Source organism: Neofelis nebulosa, chromosome 10, assembly GCF_028018385.1.
Source record: "Neofelis nebulosa isolate mNeoNeb1 chromosome 10, mNeoNeb1.pri, whole genome shotgun sequence".
NCBI classification, from domain to species: domain Eukaryota; kingdom Metazoa; phylum Chordata; class Mammalia; order Carnivora; family Felidae; genus Neofelis; species Neofelis nebulosa.
Genome location: NC_080791.1, coordinates 82,853,950 through 82,872,172, shown reverse-complemented (window position 1 = coordinate 82,872,172; position 18,223 = coordinate 82,853,950). Strand labels below are relative to the sequence as shown.

The window sequence follows — 18,223 nt, the reverse complement described above, 5'->3', positions numbered from 1 at the left end:
AACATTGAATAGTAATGTACAGGTTTCCATTGTTCCACAAGACAAAAGGGGCAACACTATGAAAAGCTGACAGGCTGCTAGCAGACACATCAGGGTAGGCATTCATAATGAAGAAGTCAAAATCTGCCCCACCCCCCCCCCCAACTTAACAGGTAAGAGATTTTAACGGTTCTCCAGAGATTTAAAATGACTACATTAACAACAGAAGGAAAATATTAACATAAGTGGAAATTTATTTATTAACTTTCAGGGAAGAATACAACTAACAACAGTTAGACCTACAAGTACTTGAAGCTGTGAACTAACTAAACTATGCTGTAAGATTCTAGTGATAAACGGAACAGCTTAAGAAAGCCTCTTGTGTCCACCTTCACCACAGATATATCAGCCTCCAGGATCTGACTGGCCATACTTTTTGGTGTGGCCTCCCTCTCCCCATGATACCACTTGGGTAAACATTGCACATATTTACCATGATTCTCCTTTTCTATGAATTCATGCGAATGAACTCCCTTTTTCTGAATGCCATATACTTTCTTCAGATCTGTTAATATCTTTGATTAGGTTATACAGTCTGGGCTATCTACCTGGAAGCCACCCTGCTTTCTAAGATATATTTGCTAAACTCAAATCTCATCCATTATGTATTGACTTAGAGTTTAATGTTTAAGGAAAATTTTATTTTCAGGTTCTTAGGGGAAAACCTCAAGAACCCTGATTCACAACTACAATTTGCTGAGAAGTTTTTACATTAACAATATGGGGATTTACTACCATTAACTAGAAGCTTTGTTCTTCGTATTTCAGAAGGCATCCTCCTTAACAAGACATAGGAACAGCAGAAATTTGCTTGACATTTTATTACCTCTGCACAACAACCTCAATCTCCAAACATGAAAAGATATTTGACCTTTACTATTAGTCACTGCTTTTTAAAGGATTTTCATTATTTTCTTTTATGATCACATTCTTCATTCAATGAATGCCAACTTGGGAAAAAGAAGGTATAAGACTCAGAACAAAAGGTTCTAGCAAGTATGGGTCACAATCCAAGTTACTAGGTCATATCAGAACATGGGGAAAAGGCTATCTGTGAATAATTAGCATTGGACAAAGAAGTTTGTGGGAAAAGAAGTCAAAGTCAACTCAATATGAATTTGCTGACTTGAATTGGACATTAAATTTCTTATATATAGGTCCTTTGAATAGACTGTAAGAAATTTTGGAAAACCTGTTTGTCTCAGTAGAAATGTTTATGCAGGTCTAGAATTGCAGATTAGTAAGAGTAACAGAATGGTTTGCTTATTCAGATATAAGAAAATCTAACATTTCTCTTAGAAGGTAAGGTTCCCAAAGGTAGGGGCCATGATACATAATTTGGCAGTGGTGGTGGGACATGAAATAAGGGAGAAAAACATGGTTAAGCTTTGTAGGAACAGGCTGTTCAGTCCCTAAGCCAGTGTTAGGCATAGAGACAAGTGCTAATCTAAGCTTTACACGTTAATTTGGATTTAAAAGAACTTACCCTATACTTTACTAGAATGTGAGCCTCATTGTGTTCAAATGTACCTATTTGAATAATGGAATAATGGAGAACAAACTAGTATTTCCATGGTGGTGAGGAATGAACAGGAGGTGTAAAGCTGTCCTATATATAGTACTATGTGGATACAGTACCATAAACTGTAATTTCCCTGGAGAATGTTAAATAAAAGTGACTATACAAGAGACAGCACAAAACACACAATCACTGACCCCTAGAATCCTGCATTTCATGCAGGATTCAAAAGAATATGTGTTAAGTAGAGTTCCTTTTACATCTCACAAGAGGCATAGTTGGGCCTGCATAAAAATGGATCCATTGTTTCAGATTCACATTAATCAATATTGTAAGCAGTCTAAAAGCCCATATTGTATCTATAAAAAAGATAATTAGTATGAAAGTTATCCTCCTCACTATTTTGTGTAAAGACAGCAAAGATTTTTCTTTTAGAATCTCAAATCTAGAGAAACACTAAAATCTATAATGAGTAGCAAACAAAACTGATTTATTATGTATGGATAGTGTTAGGTGTGGGCGTGTGATGGGAATTCTGCAGTCTTAAAAGGAAATTAAATTCAGGGTGTTTTTGCAAAATTGATTTCTTGTTGTGAGGAGAAATGCTTTATCAATACTCACCTGCCACCATCCATTCTCATGTCCAAGGGGCCGTCCTTCCGAAGGGAAAAACCTCTTTCAGGAGCATCAAGTTGCATGGAGGAACACCCAAGATCCAAAAGAACTCCATCCAAAGTCCCTGGCTGCACTCCAGCTTTCATTAATAAGGCTTCTGCCTGGCTGAACTGGCCTAGCATAGCTCGGATCTGTTTACTGTGAATAAACCCAGGAGATGGGAGAAAAGACTTCTGTTATATTAAATTCTTAAGGTCTATGATCAATGAAAGGAAGTGTATCCTATTATTAGCTTATTTAACCAATATATATTTATACCAACCACATGTTTAGTACTACATAAAGACATTTGGAAATGGAAACTTTACATCCTTGGTTTCAACACCAGAGGTGATTTAATGTAATTTTAGTTTTGCTAATAAATGTAATTTATTGTATACCTATGTGAAGGTATACAATAAGTCACTGAATTTGCAAAATCCCTTTGTCGGATCAGGTCATTCACTTTTTTCTTAAAAAAATAAATCTTAAATCTATAGGTTAGGAAAAAAAGCACATATCATTTATCAAAAGAATAAATTTAGGGATAACAAATGCTGATGAGGATGTGGAGAAAAGGGAACTGTGCACTGTTGGTGGAAATGTAAATTAGTGCAGCTACTATGGAAAACAATGCAGAAGTTCCTCAAAAAATTAAAAATAGAATTACCATAGGATCCAGCAATTCCACTTCTGTAAATATATCAAAAGGAAATGAAAACATTCTGTTCAAGATATGTGCACCCCCATTTTCATAGCAGCATTATTTACAATAGCCAGAACATGCAAACAACTTAAGTGTCCACCAATAGATGAATAAAGAAGCTGCATACACACACACACACACACACACACACACACACACACACACACAGGAATATTATTCAGCCATAAAAGAGGAAGGAAGTCCTGTCATTTGTGACAGCATATATGGACCTTAAGGGCATTATGTTAAGTAAAATAAATCAGACAGAGAAGACAAATACTATATGATCTCACATGTGAAATCTTAAAAAATGAGAGAGAGAAAGAAGCCAAATTGATTAAAAAAAAAAAAAGGCAGATCAGATTTGTGATTACCAGAGGTAGGAGATGGGGAAAAAGAGAATTTGATGAAGGTGGTTAAAAGGTAGAAATGTCCAGATAAATAAAGTGAATACATATGATGGATGTTAACTAAACTTATCATGGTAATCATTTGACAATATATGTCGGTCAAACCATTACACTGTACACCTTAAACTTAATACAGTGCTATATGCATTACTATCTCAATAAAACTGGAAAAAATAAATTTTTGAGTAAGCCAACTTAATTACAACAAATAATAAAGTAGAGATCACAGAAAAAAGATATGTCAAACATCTTCAAGCCAAGCATTTTAGCTTTCTCCATATTTTTCCCATAATTTAGGATAGGGGTACTGTGTAGCTGCATACTTGAAGCATGAAACTATGCTTAAAATAAATACCTTCTTGCAGAAGCATGTTTTAGCTTTCAGCAGGGATTTTGAAGTCAATGGAGCATTCAAAATCAATAGACAGGCAAGAAGTTGGGATCACCTTGCAGCTATACTAATTCTCCTTCCTACACAAAGTGAGATGCTGCCTGCAGGGTTCTTCGGAAGCCTTAGGGCAACTGGTATGCATTTTGGATGGGGAATGAGAAGAGAAAAAAAAATGGCAACTCTCCCAAGACCTCATTCCCTCCATCTACAGGTGGATAGGGTGAATTTGGATTTCAACAGTGTTGGGGAATTCGTATTTATGATGTTTACTTATGTGTTATGTTTAAGGAGAATTTCACTGCTCATTGGTAATTTCTTCCCAAATTCGAATGGAGAAAGTGATTCTCAGATTCATTCCCCAAAAATTCATTGAATATCTGCTATCTCTCAGGCATTATGTTAATTGAAGGTATATAAAAATTAATAAAGCATGGCTTTCCGAGCTTTGAACTAAGAGGAAGAAATGTACAAATGAATAGTCTGTGAAACAACCTGATGGGGGCTAATTGTAGAAAGATGGATTGTTATGTCTGTCTTTGGAAAATATAAAATTAATGCTAATACTAATACCGGGAACACAAAAAATAGAATCATGGGATTGAAAAGCAACTCACAAATCACTTATTCCAATTATTTAACTGATGTTTGAATCTCTTCCCTCTCCACCATCACAGTTGAATGGGCTGGGTTGGGGGGGGGGCAGTTATTTTTTAGCCACCTCCCGTTCACCCCATTGGTGAGGGAAGGATTCCCATTCTAGGATTATGGACATTGCTTGAAATATGGCACCTGACCACTGGACAGATGAGATTGACAGTTTATTAATCACACACACTTACAGCCCAGGGGAGGAGGGCAGCATGTGCCCTGCATGGCTACAAGAGGGTTGTACTCACAGACAGAATGGGCAGGCAGAGGCTGTAGGATGCAGGTTTTATACTAACAAAAGAGCAGGTGGCCCTTCGTTCCCATGAAAGTGATTGTCTTGTCTGAGTAATTCCATGGGCAGGGAACTGAAACCTGCTTTTCAATGATAAGCAGATGTTGTTAACAAGGGTCATTTGGCTCAGGGACTTTATCTGTGGGAGCACAGTGGGGAGGACAATTTTTGGTTGGTCCACTGGAGGATCTCCTAGTTTTCCTCAGATGTCAAGAACACATAATATTGGGATTTAATTTTAAGGCCTTACACCACAATCCCCTGGTCCATGTTTGAACACTGCCAATAATAAGAACTCACTACTGTTTTCTTAGTTATTTTTTAGTTGATAGCTGTTTCCTCACTATTTCTACAATTTTTCCTCTTGGTGTCAGTCTATGTAAAACAACTGAAAACTCACAACCATGGAAGCCTTTTACATTTCTTCTGTTGGTCATTGTAAGGGATATTTGTTGGCTACCTCTTAGTTGCCAATCTCTGTTTCAACAGGACCTCAACGTTTCAGCCATGTATTTTGGAAGAGACTCATTATATCTATGATGGTTTATGTGTCAACTCGGCTAGGCTACAGTACCCAGTTATTTAATCAGACAATAATCAAGGTGTTGCTGTGCAGGTAGTTTGTAGATGTGGTTAATAATCAGTTCACTTTGGGGGAGCCTGGGTGGCTCAGTTGCTCAAGTGACCAAATCTTAATATCATCCCACGTGGTGACCACTCAGGTGTGAGACTGAGCCCTGCGGCAGGCTCTGCACACAAGGGTGAAACCTGCTTGGGATTCTCTCCCTCTTCCTCTGCCCCTCCCCCGCTTGCACACATGCACTCTCTCTCAAAATAAATATACTTGCACACACAATTTATACATAAAAATATATTTTATGTATAGTCTATAAATTATAATATATATCAATATATAATACAATATATGTAAGTGTGTGTGTGTGTGTGTGTGTGTGTGTGTATGTGGGTATCTTTTGCTGATTCTATTTCTCCTGAGAATCTTGACAGACGTAGTATCTTAGCTCAAGATGTAGATTTGTGGGGGCGCCTGGGTGGCTCAGCTGGTTAAGCATCCAACTCTTGGTTTTGGCTCAGGTCATGATCTCACAGATCGTAAGTCTGAGCCCTGTGTCAGGCTCAGCACTGACAGTATGGAGCCTGCTAGGGATTCTCTGTCTCTCTCTCCCTCTACCCCTCCTCTGTTGCTCTCTCTCAAAAATAAATAAACTTTAAAAAAAAAGATGTAGATTTGTGATTAGCCATCCTAATTTACATACCATCTCCAAGCCTATATAATTTGTTTAGAGACTGGCATATGTCACAATTCTAGCCGGTGAGATATAAGAGATATTTCCTAGGGATTTAGGAAAAGAAAATTATTCTTTCTTTCAATGAACTATATAGGAAGAAAAAGGTTTTTCAGATTCTCACTTGACATTAAAGAAGCACACTGCCTGGACTGTTGCCAGCAAATATTCTGACCCAAAGAAAGGAGAGAGTAACCATTTTTGGCCAAACAGCCACTAGATTGAGACTCAAATAAAATCCAACTTGTCTTAGAACTTTTGAGTTACATGAACCCATAAGTTGTTTGTTATTGAAGCCAGTTAGAAATGCTTTTTCTCTTACTATGGCAGACAAACATCATAACTATTGTAGCTATCATGCTCCTTTAAGTCTTCTTTCCTCCAAACCATACTCTTGTTTCTTCTGCTATATTCTCCATTAAAAAAGAAAATCTATCATGCTAGATGCTCTTTTCTGAATGTGTTCCAGTTTGCCTATGCCCCTTGATCTAAATTCTATAATGATCAGCATGGAATAAAGTCAATTCTGGCCTTTTCTTATTGTAGTTACTATATTAACGCAGCTCGATATCAAAATAATTTTAGAATTGATTTCACACCATTGCCTTATGGTACCTAATACCCTTCAGTTTTTTTCCTGTACACAGCTGCTAAGCTTCCTCCATCACTGTGTTTGTATAGCTTTGTTTTGTCAAATGTTGCGGATCTAAGTATAACTTCTGCCCTACACATTCTCTACAACCCTTTAGGATCCAGGTATTACCTTTAACCACAGAATCTTCTTTATATTTCAGCAAAACCTCCAACAAATCACTACTTCCCAGTCTTAATTCCTTAGTATTACAGCTATTATCCTGCTTGAAGCTAACATACTTGTTAAATAACAAGTAACATCTTATAAAGAGTGTTTGCATTCTTGGGTACCCTCAAACATAATTGTTTAACACACAGTACTCACACAGTTTTATGCCTATTAGTAAATAATAAAAATGCAATCCTTGTGGTACAAAACTCAGTGTAAAACACAAGTATGAAAATGTCACATGGGAACAAAAGTAACCACGTGGCAATAGCACAAAGTAAATCATGTGGCAGATCATTAAGGCAGAGTTTTCTGATGCTGAAATCAGTTATATGTTTCCAGAATTAGATCGTTCTCACAGTCAAAAAACCATCCACAATGTTTACTGACCAATCTGTCGCATGAAAACTCAGCCTTAACTTCAGGCCCTGGGGCATTATTTCATATATACAATTATGTTCAGGCTAATTTTCCTGGACAGGCACATTCCATGCACCCTTTTCTCTTTCTTCCTCCCTTCCTTCAAATTTTAATTTTCAGTATTTTTTGCATATGTATTTCACAAGGATTATAGAACAAGTAACACAAAGTGTGAATTGGCCAGGGAGGATCATGATGGTCACAAAAAATAGAGGCAAACCAGGACATTTAGCCATAATTACAAGTGCACAATTTGTTCAAATTGTCATCATCGTGTGTCATCACCTTAGGCTCCCTAGGATGTAAGCAGAATACTACTGTGACTCAAAGCACATCCTATGTGAGAATGGTTCTGCAACCCAAGCCCAGGAAAAGCCAAAGTGCTTAGCAGTAGAGTGTCAACAATACCTTGGTTGCTGGAAGCCATTTATGAGGTTCTCTGTGATAATCTTGATTCTAACAAGTCATCTGCACTTTGAGTACAAGTGATGGGTCTGTTTATTATAAAGGACTAAGGTGCACTGGGATATACTGCGGTGGTGATATAAGAGTAGTTACAACTCACTGTGTATTTGATTTAGGATTGAATGTGGCACATCACCACTCCTCTAACTGCACATAAAGTCTAATAATAAGGGTTTAAGGATGTTAAAGATGAATTACTCTACAAATTATAAAAGTGGATCCAACTCACAGGGTTGAACACCTTGGAGTTAACATGAATACCTATCCATCTTGGTTTTAAAACCCCAAAACTCCAATGGTTTATAAAATGCTTGATACAAAAGAGGTACTTTGGCTGCCCAGGGATATGTAATTTTCAGTTTCATGGAGAGAAGACTTATTTGTGTAGAATCAGGTAACACAATTTAAAACATATGAAGTCTGAACATAAATGTTCAAAAAACACTGAATTTGGAGACTAACTCTGAGACAGGCTAGGGAAGAAAACCATCACTATTATACTTTTCCTCATAGGATTTAACACTCTTCCACCTTCACCAATAATACTAAATAAATGCTTTAAGTCATTATATGCCTCTAGCCTCAAGTACAGTAATGAACTTTTCCATAATAAACAAATATAGAAACATACACAACTGACAAAAACAAAAAATGGTCCTTGAAAATGATTGACAGTCTTGATTCTTTCTGAATCACTTAACTTTTGCTGTGTGGCAAACTACCCCAAAACTTATTAGCCTAAAACAACAATTATTTATCAGCTCATGTTCTGTGCATCAACAATTTAGGTTAGGCTCAACTGGGTGATTCTTTTGATAGTGGGTGACTGAGGCTTAGTTGGTCTCATTTGGCCTCAATTACATGTTGGGAAGTTGGCTGGGGTAAACCATGTGTCTCTACCATGTAGCCAGCTAGCCCAACCTTCAACACAGAGTGGTCAAGTTCCAAAAATACCAAGGTAGGACAACCCCAATACAGAAGTACTTTTTAAGTTTCTGATTATGCCAATGGGATTTTCTAATATCCCATTGGCCAAAGGAAGCCCACAGCTCAATTCAGGTTCAAAGGCTATAAAATTAGATTCACCTCTTGATAAAAATAGTAAAGATATTACAAGGGAGTATGTAGAGAAAAGAGAGGGATTACAGTGGGCATTTTTGCAAACAATGTACCACTTTCTTTGTATTTAGGAGTGAATTTGAAAGTAGGAAGGAGAAAAAAAATTCCCTCTAGATTCTCTTCTACGGAGTTAGAATTTATATTACAGAGTAGCTTCCTCTACAGGCATCACAAGAAATACGCAGTGGTAAGTGGTGGTGTTTGATGTTAGAATGCAGAGGAAGACTAAGGTGCTAGGTTCTGGTACCAGAAATACAACTCTGGGCAGAGACGAACAAGGAGTCTGCCATACGGGTCTGGCAAGAGCTAATACGTGATCATCTGGGAGGGGGTAGCATGTGGTAGTAGGGGGCCTGCAAGAAAGCAATGTATTGGGAATTAGTTGTGTTCACATCAAGTAAATGTGGCAGCAAATAGGCGGGCTCTAACTGTTGGCCAGACTTTTCCTAAAAAAACAAGTCATGTAGGACAAGTGTAAAGGAATTGAGGTGCTAAACAGGAATAAGGGAAGAGATTCAGGCATAAGACAATAAGCTTAGACACGTAATTAGAACCAGCCCAGTCACTAAAACTAAGGCATCAAATTGGGAGTAGTAGTAAAGGCAACTTGATGCTATCACTTAGGCTACAGACTAGGCCATCTTCAATCCATTACCGGAGCCCTGTGGTGAAAAATGAGGGTACACTGAACTAGCAGATGGATATACAGAAAACTCTAATCATATGAACTAGAGTGATAAGCAGAGCAATGGAAAGCAGAAGAGAACTAACATTTCTTAAGAAGCTGCCAGGAACAGTACCCAGACACTTCAAGTTTGTTTCACTGAACTTAAAGTGAACTGAATCCAGGGTTCACTTCATCATAAACCTGAATCATTCATTTTGTGTGTACACTTGGAGACATACCTAGGTGATAACATTCCATAAGAGGATAAGAGCAAAATACAAATAGCTTTTTTTTTTTTTTTTTTTTTTTTTTTTACTGTGGCTCCAGGTCCTTCTTACATTAGCATCAACATTATTTCATATGAATCCCAATGTACTGCCTATTTTCCAGTCATTAAATTTAATTGATCTGTAGGCAAAAAGCAGGGCCCGTGGCTGCTTTTACCATGTCCTTAGGCCTCCCAAATAGGAATTCAGAGTGAGCCAAAGCAGTGGATGAAACATGTAGTTGATTTGAGCAATGGTAAGAACAAACATCCAGAGTGCTTTCTGTGTGCCAGACCCTATCAAATCATTTATACTTATCAAATCATTTCAGCTCCTGATAACCTTATGATGTAGGTGACACTATGGCCTGCAATCTACAGATGAAGAAACAAGTTCAGAGGTGAAGTTATTTATCCAAGTCATACGACTAGTAAGCGGCAGAATTAGAATGCAAACTCAGGCTAGTCTGGCTACTGAGTCTCTGTTCGCAACCACTATACTGTGATACCTTTCAACTTTCTATTTACTTAGTACCATTTCAGATCTCTTACTCCTTACCATTATGACCTTGTCATGATCCACAAATCTGCCTAGTTTGTCTGACTTTTTATTAAAATACTTTAATTGTTTTTAATGTTTGCCATCTCTTCATAGTTGTAGGTCTGCAGATTCAGCACTCAACAAATATTTGCTGAATAAGGATTATCTATTAGGTGCTGGACACAGGAATATAAAAATGAAAGAGAGCACATAATATAGAAAGGTATATACACAAACTCACTAAATTACAGAGGAGGTGGTTTATTTCTTCTTAAAACAACAGTGGCAGAGTGGAATGGGGACACTGCAGCATAAGGTTTATGTTTAAATCTTGGCTCTGCTACTTATTAAGCCCTGTGGTATTGGACAAGTTATTTAATTTCTCTCCATTTCAGTTCCTAATATCTCATGCTATTTAAATTTTCCCCTTTTATTTTAAGTTTTTTTTTTTTTTTGAGGTTGGGGTAGAGAGAGAGAGAGAGAGAGAGAGAGAGAGAGAGAGAAAGAGCAAGCAGGGGAGGGGCAGAGAAACAGGTAAAGAGTGAATCCTAAGCAGGCTCTGTGCTGAGAGCATAGAGTCTGACACGGGGCTTGAACCCATGAACTGTGAGATCATGGCCTGAGCTGAAACCAAGAGTCGGATGCCTAACTGACTGAGCCAACCAGGCGCCCCAAGTTTCCCCCCTTTAACTCAACTTAGTATGGAAGAAATATCTCCGTAAGTTCTGGACTCAGACTGAATCAGACCATTAGCTTTCTAATTCTTTAATTATTTTTGAATCTGGCTACGTTAGGTATTGTTAATCTTGACTCCAGCAAGATCTGCACTTGGAATACAAGTTATGGGTCTGCTCTATTACAAAAAACTGTGGTGCACTGGTATGTACTGAGGCTGGTGATGTAAGAGCATTTGATTTGTGTATTTAAGATCGGATATATAACTTCATCCTTCTTCTAGCTGCATATTGTCTAATGATTCTGGAGCCAGATTCCTCATTTGCACTATGTGAACAACACAGCAGTACCAATGTCATGGAGCTTTTGTGAAGAGTATATTAATTAATGTACATGAGAACACCTACTAAGATGCCCTAGGCATAGAAAAGCCGTCAAGAAATGTTACTTATCTTCCTCTGCTCCACGTTGTTTTATTCCTTTAGATACTCTTCTTACAAGTTGGTCACTATGCTGCCAATCAAGAGCTGGGAGCATTGGCAAGGATTTCCTTCAAGCCCACCAAATGCAAGGGCATACTGGCTGTGACCCTTTAACTACAAAGATTTTTCTCTTCAACCTCTTTGATGTGCCACTATTATTTCTCCTTCCACTTCACCATGCCCCTGTTTTAGTTTGAGAACTTGTTCACTTTTCTTTTTAGTTTTTATTTAAATTCCATTTAGTCAACGTACAGGGTAACATTAGTTTCAGGTGTACAATATAGTGATTCAACAATTCCATACAACAACTGGTGCTCATCACAAGGGCACTCCTTAATCCCCATCACCTATTTTTTTTGCCCATCACCTATTTAACCCATCCCCCCCATCCACCTCCCCTCTGGTAAACATCAGTCTGCTCTGTATAGTTAAGAGTCTGTTTCTTGGTTTGCCTCTCTCTCTCTCTCCCTCTCTCTCTTTCCCCTTTGCTCATTTGTTTTCTTTCTTAAATCCCAAATATGAGTGAAATAATATGGTACCTATCTCTGACTGACCCATTTCACCCAGTATAACACTCTCTAGCTCCATCCATGTCATTGCAAATGGCAAAATGTCATTCTTTTTTCATGGCTGAGTAATATTCCATTATATATTGGAATTATATATTGCATTATATGTCACACCCTCTCTATCCATTCATCATCAATTGGCACTTGGGCTGCCTCCATAATTTGGCTATTGCAGATAATGCTGTTACAAACATCAGGGTACATGTATCCTTTTGAAACAGTATTTTTGTATTCCTTGGGTAAATACCTAGTAGTGCAATTGCTCTATTGTAGGGTAGTTCTATTTTTTTTTACTTTTCAAGAAACTTCTATACTGTTTTCCAGAGTGGCTGAGCCAGTTTGCATCCCCACCAACAGGGCAAGAGGGCTCCCTTCTCTCCTTTTCCTCACCAACACCCGGTGTCTCTTGTGTTGTTGATTCCAGCTATTCTGACAGGTATGAAGTGATATCTCACCATAGTTCTGATTTGCATTTCTCCGATGATAAGTGATGTTGAGAACTGTTAACTTTTTGATATGTTTATGTTTACCATACCGCATAGAGCTCTTTGCAGACACATATATATGTAATCTAAGATATTTTGATTTTCATATTAATTATGATCACTTTTAAATATTATTAAAAGATGCCCTTGCTCAAAGAATAGTTCCATACACCGCAGAGGTAGAATGAAAAAAAACATTATTTTTGCTTTGCATAATTTGTTCAAAATCTTCGATAGCATATTTACTGACCATTGTATTTCCTTTCAGGAAATACTTGTTAAAAATTGATCTAGCCATTCATTCAAACTCATAATGTACATTTTAGAATAATACACATTTTAGAAATGATAAAATGTAATTGGTATTTGTATCTCTTACAAAAATTTTCAACATTTATTCACTGGAGTAATCTCCCCTGTTCTGGAATAATAGCTTGGCAGGCCTCATAACTTTTCCACTCACTAATTTGTTACAGTCCTATAGCTATTGTGAGTTGTAAACATAGCAAGGTTAGAAATTAGACTGCCCAGTGCTCGGCTACAAAAACAAACAACAAATGAATATTTACCGAACAACTATTAAATATCAATCATTGTTCTAAGCACCTGTGATATAAGTAAATAAAACATAAAATCCCACGACTGCAGAGCTTACAATCCAGAAGATAATCCAATCAATATATTTGAAAACATCTATTTCTGTCTATAGCAATTAACTTGACCAGAACAACCCTTCCATTGAAAAAACCTAGGAAAGTTAGAGAATTACAATTATCTGTTTGAAGGGATCAGACAGCTACAAAAGCAGCTAAGACTTGAGGAGATAAATGGGTAGTGCAAACAAGTGAGCCTGACACTCAAGGCCTTTGTTTATTTGCAAGTAGAAACTCAGAGGCTATGAAACTGAGAACTTTTGGGAACCTTATAGGATGAGGGAGACAAAGATTGAGCTTAGAGTCCATTAAGTGGATATGACCAGGAAATAGCCCTAAAATTTTAGATGGGACCCAAAAGGGCTAAAACTCGTGGAAAGGTAGACCAAAAATAAGTCACACAAAGACTGCAATACAGTTTCAAATCAGTTCAATACACACTGCAATAAGGTGATATGGTCTTTGATGAATTGCCCACCAGAAGCAACAGTAAATAATATCTGGAGGAAGATACATTTCAGACTCTCAAAATAGCTCCATGAGTTTTCAAAAACAATGTATGAAATCAAATAAAAAACTACTAGATAGACCAAGAGATAAAGCCCAAATACCTTAAGGAATAGATAATAGAAACAGACATACAGAATATAGAATAAAGTCCTTAGAATGAACTTTAATATAACTAATATGCTCAAGAAAAGAAAGGATAAATTAAGTAATTTCAACCCAAAAATGCCTCTATAGACAATGGTAAAATGAAAATCAGAGCAAATGGAAAACAGATAAACACAAGAATTAAAATTAAGAATTCAATAGGTAAGTTTAGAAAATAGACCACGAAAGTACTACTGACATAGAAGATAGTTTAGTGGAAAGTATTAAGACTGAAAAAGGCAGAGGAAATGATTTGAAAAATACAGAACAGAGCATAAGAGACATGTAACATGGTAATGAAATCTAACATATGTATAACTGGAATTCCAAAGGAGAAGAGAGAGGAAATGAGGCAAAAAAACAATGTTTATAATGATATAATGACCAAGAGACTCCAAAATGATTCAAGGTTTCAAGCCAAAGATTCAAAAAGCATAATAAAGTCTAAAGAGAATAAATACATAAACAAACAAAACCAAAAGGAAACAAAACCAACAGTGGGACCTTCACAGTAGAATTTGTGAAGACAAGGGAAATTAAAATATTAAGAACAAAGAAAAATGATATATTGCATTCACAGGAGCAATAGTCAGAACTGAAGTAATGAAAGCCAAAAGACTGGTAAATTTTTTTTCAGAAGTGAAAGGGAAATAAAAATATTTTCAGATAAAGAAAATTGAGATAATTCACCACTAGCAGACCCATACTAAAAGACATACTGAAAATAGTTTTCTTCAGGCAGAAGGAAAGTAATCTCAAGTTGAAAGAAAGAAAATACATGATGGAATGAAGATCACTGGAATGTGTAACATCTTGGTAAATCTGGATGAATACTGACTGTATAAGACAATAATAATTTCTTGTGCCTTTTATATATGTACAGTTAAATATATGGTAGTAGCACAAGAGGCAAGCGTGTGATAAATGTAGTTAACGAATTTAAAATTCTTGCAATTCCAGTGTCCAGAAAGAGATTAAAGTACTAATTTATGTGAGATTTTCATAGCAAATTATGCATATTGTGATCTCCAGAGTAACCTTAGAAAGAATAATAATGTATAATGTATGAGCAACCAGAGAGAGAAGATAGAAAAACAACAAGAAAAGAAGACAATAAAGGAGTTAAAAAAAAAAAAAAAAGGAACAAAGAATAGGTTAGGCAAGCAGAAAATAAACAGGAAAATAGTATACAGATTTAAACTCAAATATAACAGTAATTATATTAAATACTCAGGTTAAAAATTCAAATTCAAAGACTAAGATTTTTAAAATCTATATGCTGCTTATAAATAACAACTTAACTCTTGGAGACAGAAAAGTAAAAAGTAAGGGGGAAAATGTCATACATAATCATCATGGTAGTTTTTTAAATATCACTCTTAGTAAATATAGAATAAGCAGACATATAGAAGACTCCAAATACATAATTATCAACTTTGATATAACTGAAATGTGAAAACTCCCCACTGTAAAACTACACAATATACATAGTTTTAAAGGTATACTGAATATGTAAAAAATGGACTATATGCCAGACTGTAAGACTAGTTTCACCAAATTTCAAAGAACTGATACTATACAGAATGTGTCTTCTAAACATAGTGGAACTTAATTGGAAATCAATAATAGGAAAATAGCTAGAAAGTCCCCAAATGTTTAGAAGTTTAGTGATACACTTCTAAATAATACAGAAAGAATGGAAATTAGTAAATATTTTAAACAATAATAAAAAGTACAGCATAACTTAAAACCCAATGAAAATACAACACATCAAAACTTATATTTTTAAAATTATATTTGAAAAAAAATTCACATACTTGAATGTTCATGTTTAAAAAGGCTGAAAAGCAATGATCTATGCATTCATTTTTATAAGTTAAACAACAGCAATTTAAATTCCTAAAAAGAGGTAGGAAATTCTCTAGAGCAAAAACGAATTATAGAAATAGAAAAAGAACATACAATCGAAAGAATTAAACAAAAACCAAAAATTTCTTCCTTGAAAATACTAAGAAACTTGTTTAACCCCTTATAAAGATGATGACGAAGTGAGAAGAGAGACATTACTAATATAAGGAATGAAAAAGAACATGTCGTTACAGATTCTACAGACATTAAAAATGTAATAGGAGGACACTGTTAGTAACTTTGTGAAAATAAATTAGAAATTTATAAGAAATAAAAAATTTCCCAGAAAAATCCTACATATAAAACTGACCTAAGAAAAAATGTAAACTAGTCCTAAAACATTAAGATATTATATCTATAATTATAAAACCTCACACAAAGGAAACAGGCATAGATGGCTTTATTATGAATTCTTCTAACATTTATACAACATCAATATTATGTAAACAAACAAAAAAAATCAGTAGTAGTATATAAGCTCTTCCAGAGAATAAAGAGGAAATCTCTTTCAACTCAATTTACAAGGTCAGAATAACCCTGATATAAAATTCAACAAAGATATTACAAAAAAGAAAAACTAAAGACCAATCTCTCTCATGGACAAAATAAAAAAATAACAAAATTAACAAAATATGAGCATACCAAATCCAACTACACACATATGAGATGATAGATATCACTAGGTTGACATCCAAGTGGCAAGACCCATGAAGCAGTTGACCACACTGTACTGAAGCTAAGGAGAGAAGTCAGGGCTGGGCAGATAGCTTCTGCAATTGTCTCAGAATAGTAAGCACTTAAATTTTTACTAAATGAATATATAACAGGACGTTAAAGTGGAAGACTTCTTCTGGCCTCAGTTTCAGGCCTATATTTTCAGGAGATGGATACTTGATACTAAAAGAAATATCAAATAAAAATGTAATTTTCCCAAATATTTGGTCTAGAGAAGGCTTCATTATACTTGGGCCCCTCATAGGGATGTTATATATACTTTAATAGTATAAAAAGATTAGAAAAGGAATAAAAAAGACTTCTAATAAGGAAATTTTCTTGGTAAAAACTGCTTTCTTATTTTAGCATTTCATGTACTCTTTTGACATGGTATTCAAACACTGAACTCTGATTCTATGTAATGCTCACATAAAAACACCAACATAATTGGACTGTACTATTCCAGTGTTTGCTGATCACTTCTTCCTAGATTGCTATAGAATTTACTGATGATTCATTTGGCACTCAGTACATGCTACTTTGTAACATTATTGTGTGCATCCTGCTTCATCTGCAATAAGAACCTAAATTTCTTAAGGGTCACATGGACTAGGTCATATACTCTTTTGTATCACCCAAAAATTTCTAAGTGTATAATAAACTTTTTTTTTTTTACAATAAAGGTGGTGATTATCATGACATTTAGTATAACTCATTTCTTTTTTTAAGTCATACTTAAATGTGATCAACTACTAAAAAAGAGATGTAAGATACAAAGTATACTTATACAGGCTTTGGAGAAGAAGCGTAGTTATACAGTGCTTATCCCATAAGTAGTTAACTAAATACAATTGTTATATGGGCATAAGTTTTAGACACTTATTTTTCACATGTCTGAGAGTTATAAGTTTTATAGAACTAATCTGTAACCACAATCAATTTAGATTATTTTAAGTTTTTGTTCACAATATCTTGCCACCTACATACAATATCAAAGGAAGAACACTAGCATGTTCTATTACAAAAAAAATAAAATTCACAATTCATACCAACTATAGCCAGAGAATTAAAGATAAATTTAATTCACTCAATAAAAAAGAAAACTTTGAAGAGCTTTACTTTGAAAGATAGTATTACAGTCACAATACTATTTAAACAAAATTTCTTTTTGGAGTATTCTTTTTCCTCATCTGGGGCACTTAAAAAGTCCCAGAAATAAATGTATTTTTTTTCATATGCAGAAAAATTTATCTACAGTCTGGTTTTCTCTGGGTAATAATTATAGAGTAATTAAAAAATAGTCTTTAAACTGCTCCTTCTATGATTTCTAATATGTCTCTGGCTTTTGCATGCTGGTTAACCTCACTCCCTTCATACTACCCTCACATCCAATTTTCTAAAAAGTAATGTGATAATTGGAATAAAAAGTATCCATTTCTCGGAGGTTTCACTTTCTAAAATTTATACCCTGTGAAGTAGGTTAGATGAATTCAGCCTCTAAATAATCACTGTGCATATACACTGCCAAAATATACCACTGATTCTATTAGTTATTCAGGGAATTCTATCACAATTTAAACATCAATAGTTTTGAATGCTTGGGATTGTTGATGCAGGATGCTTGGATGATGGCCTGAATCAAGTCTGAAGGGGCCAGATGATTTAATCTAGACATCTCTAATTAAGGATGAATATCACAATCATCTAGAGAGTGTTTACAAATTATGGATTTTTTTTTTACCAACCTGAAGAATCAACATCAAGACAAACATGCTATATTTTGGGGATTTTCCTGAGGTATTCTCACTTACAGCCCTCTTTAAGGTGCAACAGTTAGA

The 18,223-nt window shown here is 35.4% G+C and overlaps 1 protein-coding gene across 6 annotated transcripts in view; it reads right to left on the bottom strand.

Annotated features, from left to right (window-relative positions):
• Positions 1-18,223, bottom strand: part of METTL15 (methyltransferase 15, mitochondrial 12S rRNA N4-cytidine) — a 207,490-nt gene that overhangs the window by 60,719 nt on the left and 128,548 nt on the right. For 5 of the 6 annotated variants that reach the window (XM_058688521.1, XM_058688518.1, XM_058688519.1 and 2 more), the window contains exon 3: positions 2,180-2,371. The exons of the other annotated variant lie outside the window; for it this stretch is intronic. In XM_058688521.1, coding sequence (XP_058544504.1) covers positions 2,180-2,371 — 192 coding nt within the window. The remainder of the gene's footprint in view (positions 1-2,179; positions 2,372-18,223) is intronic. 6 annotated transcript variants of the gene reach the window in all.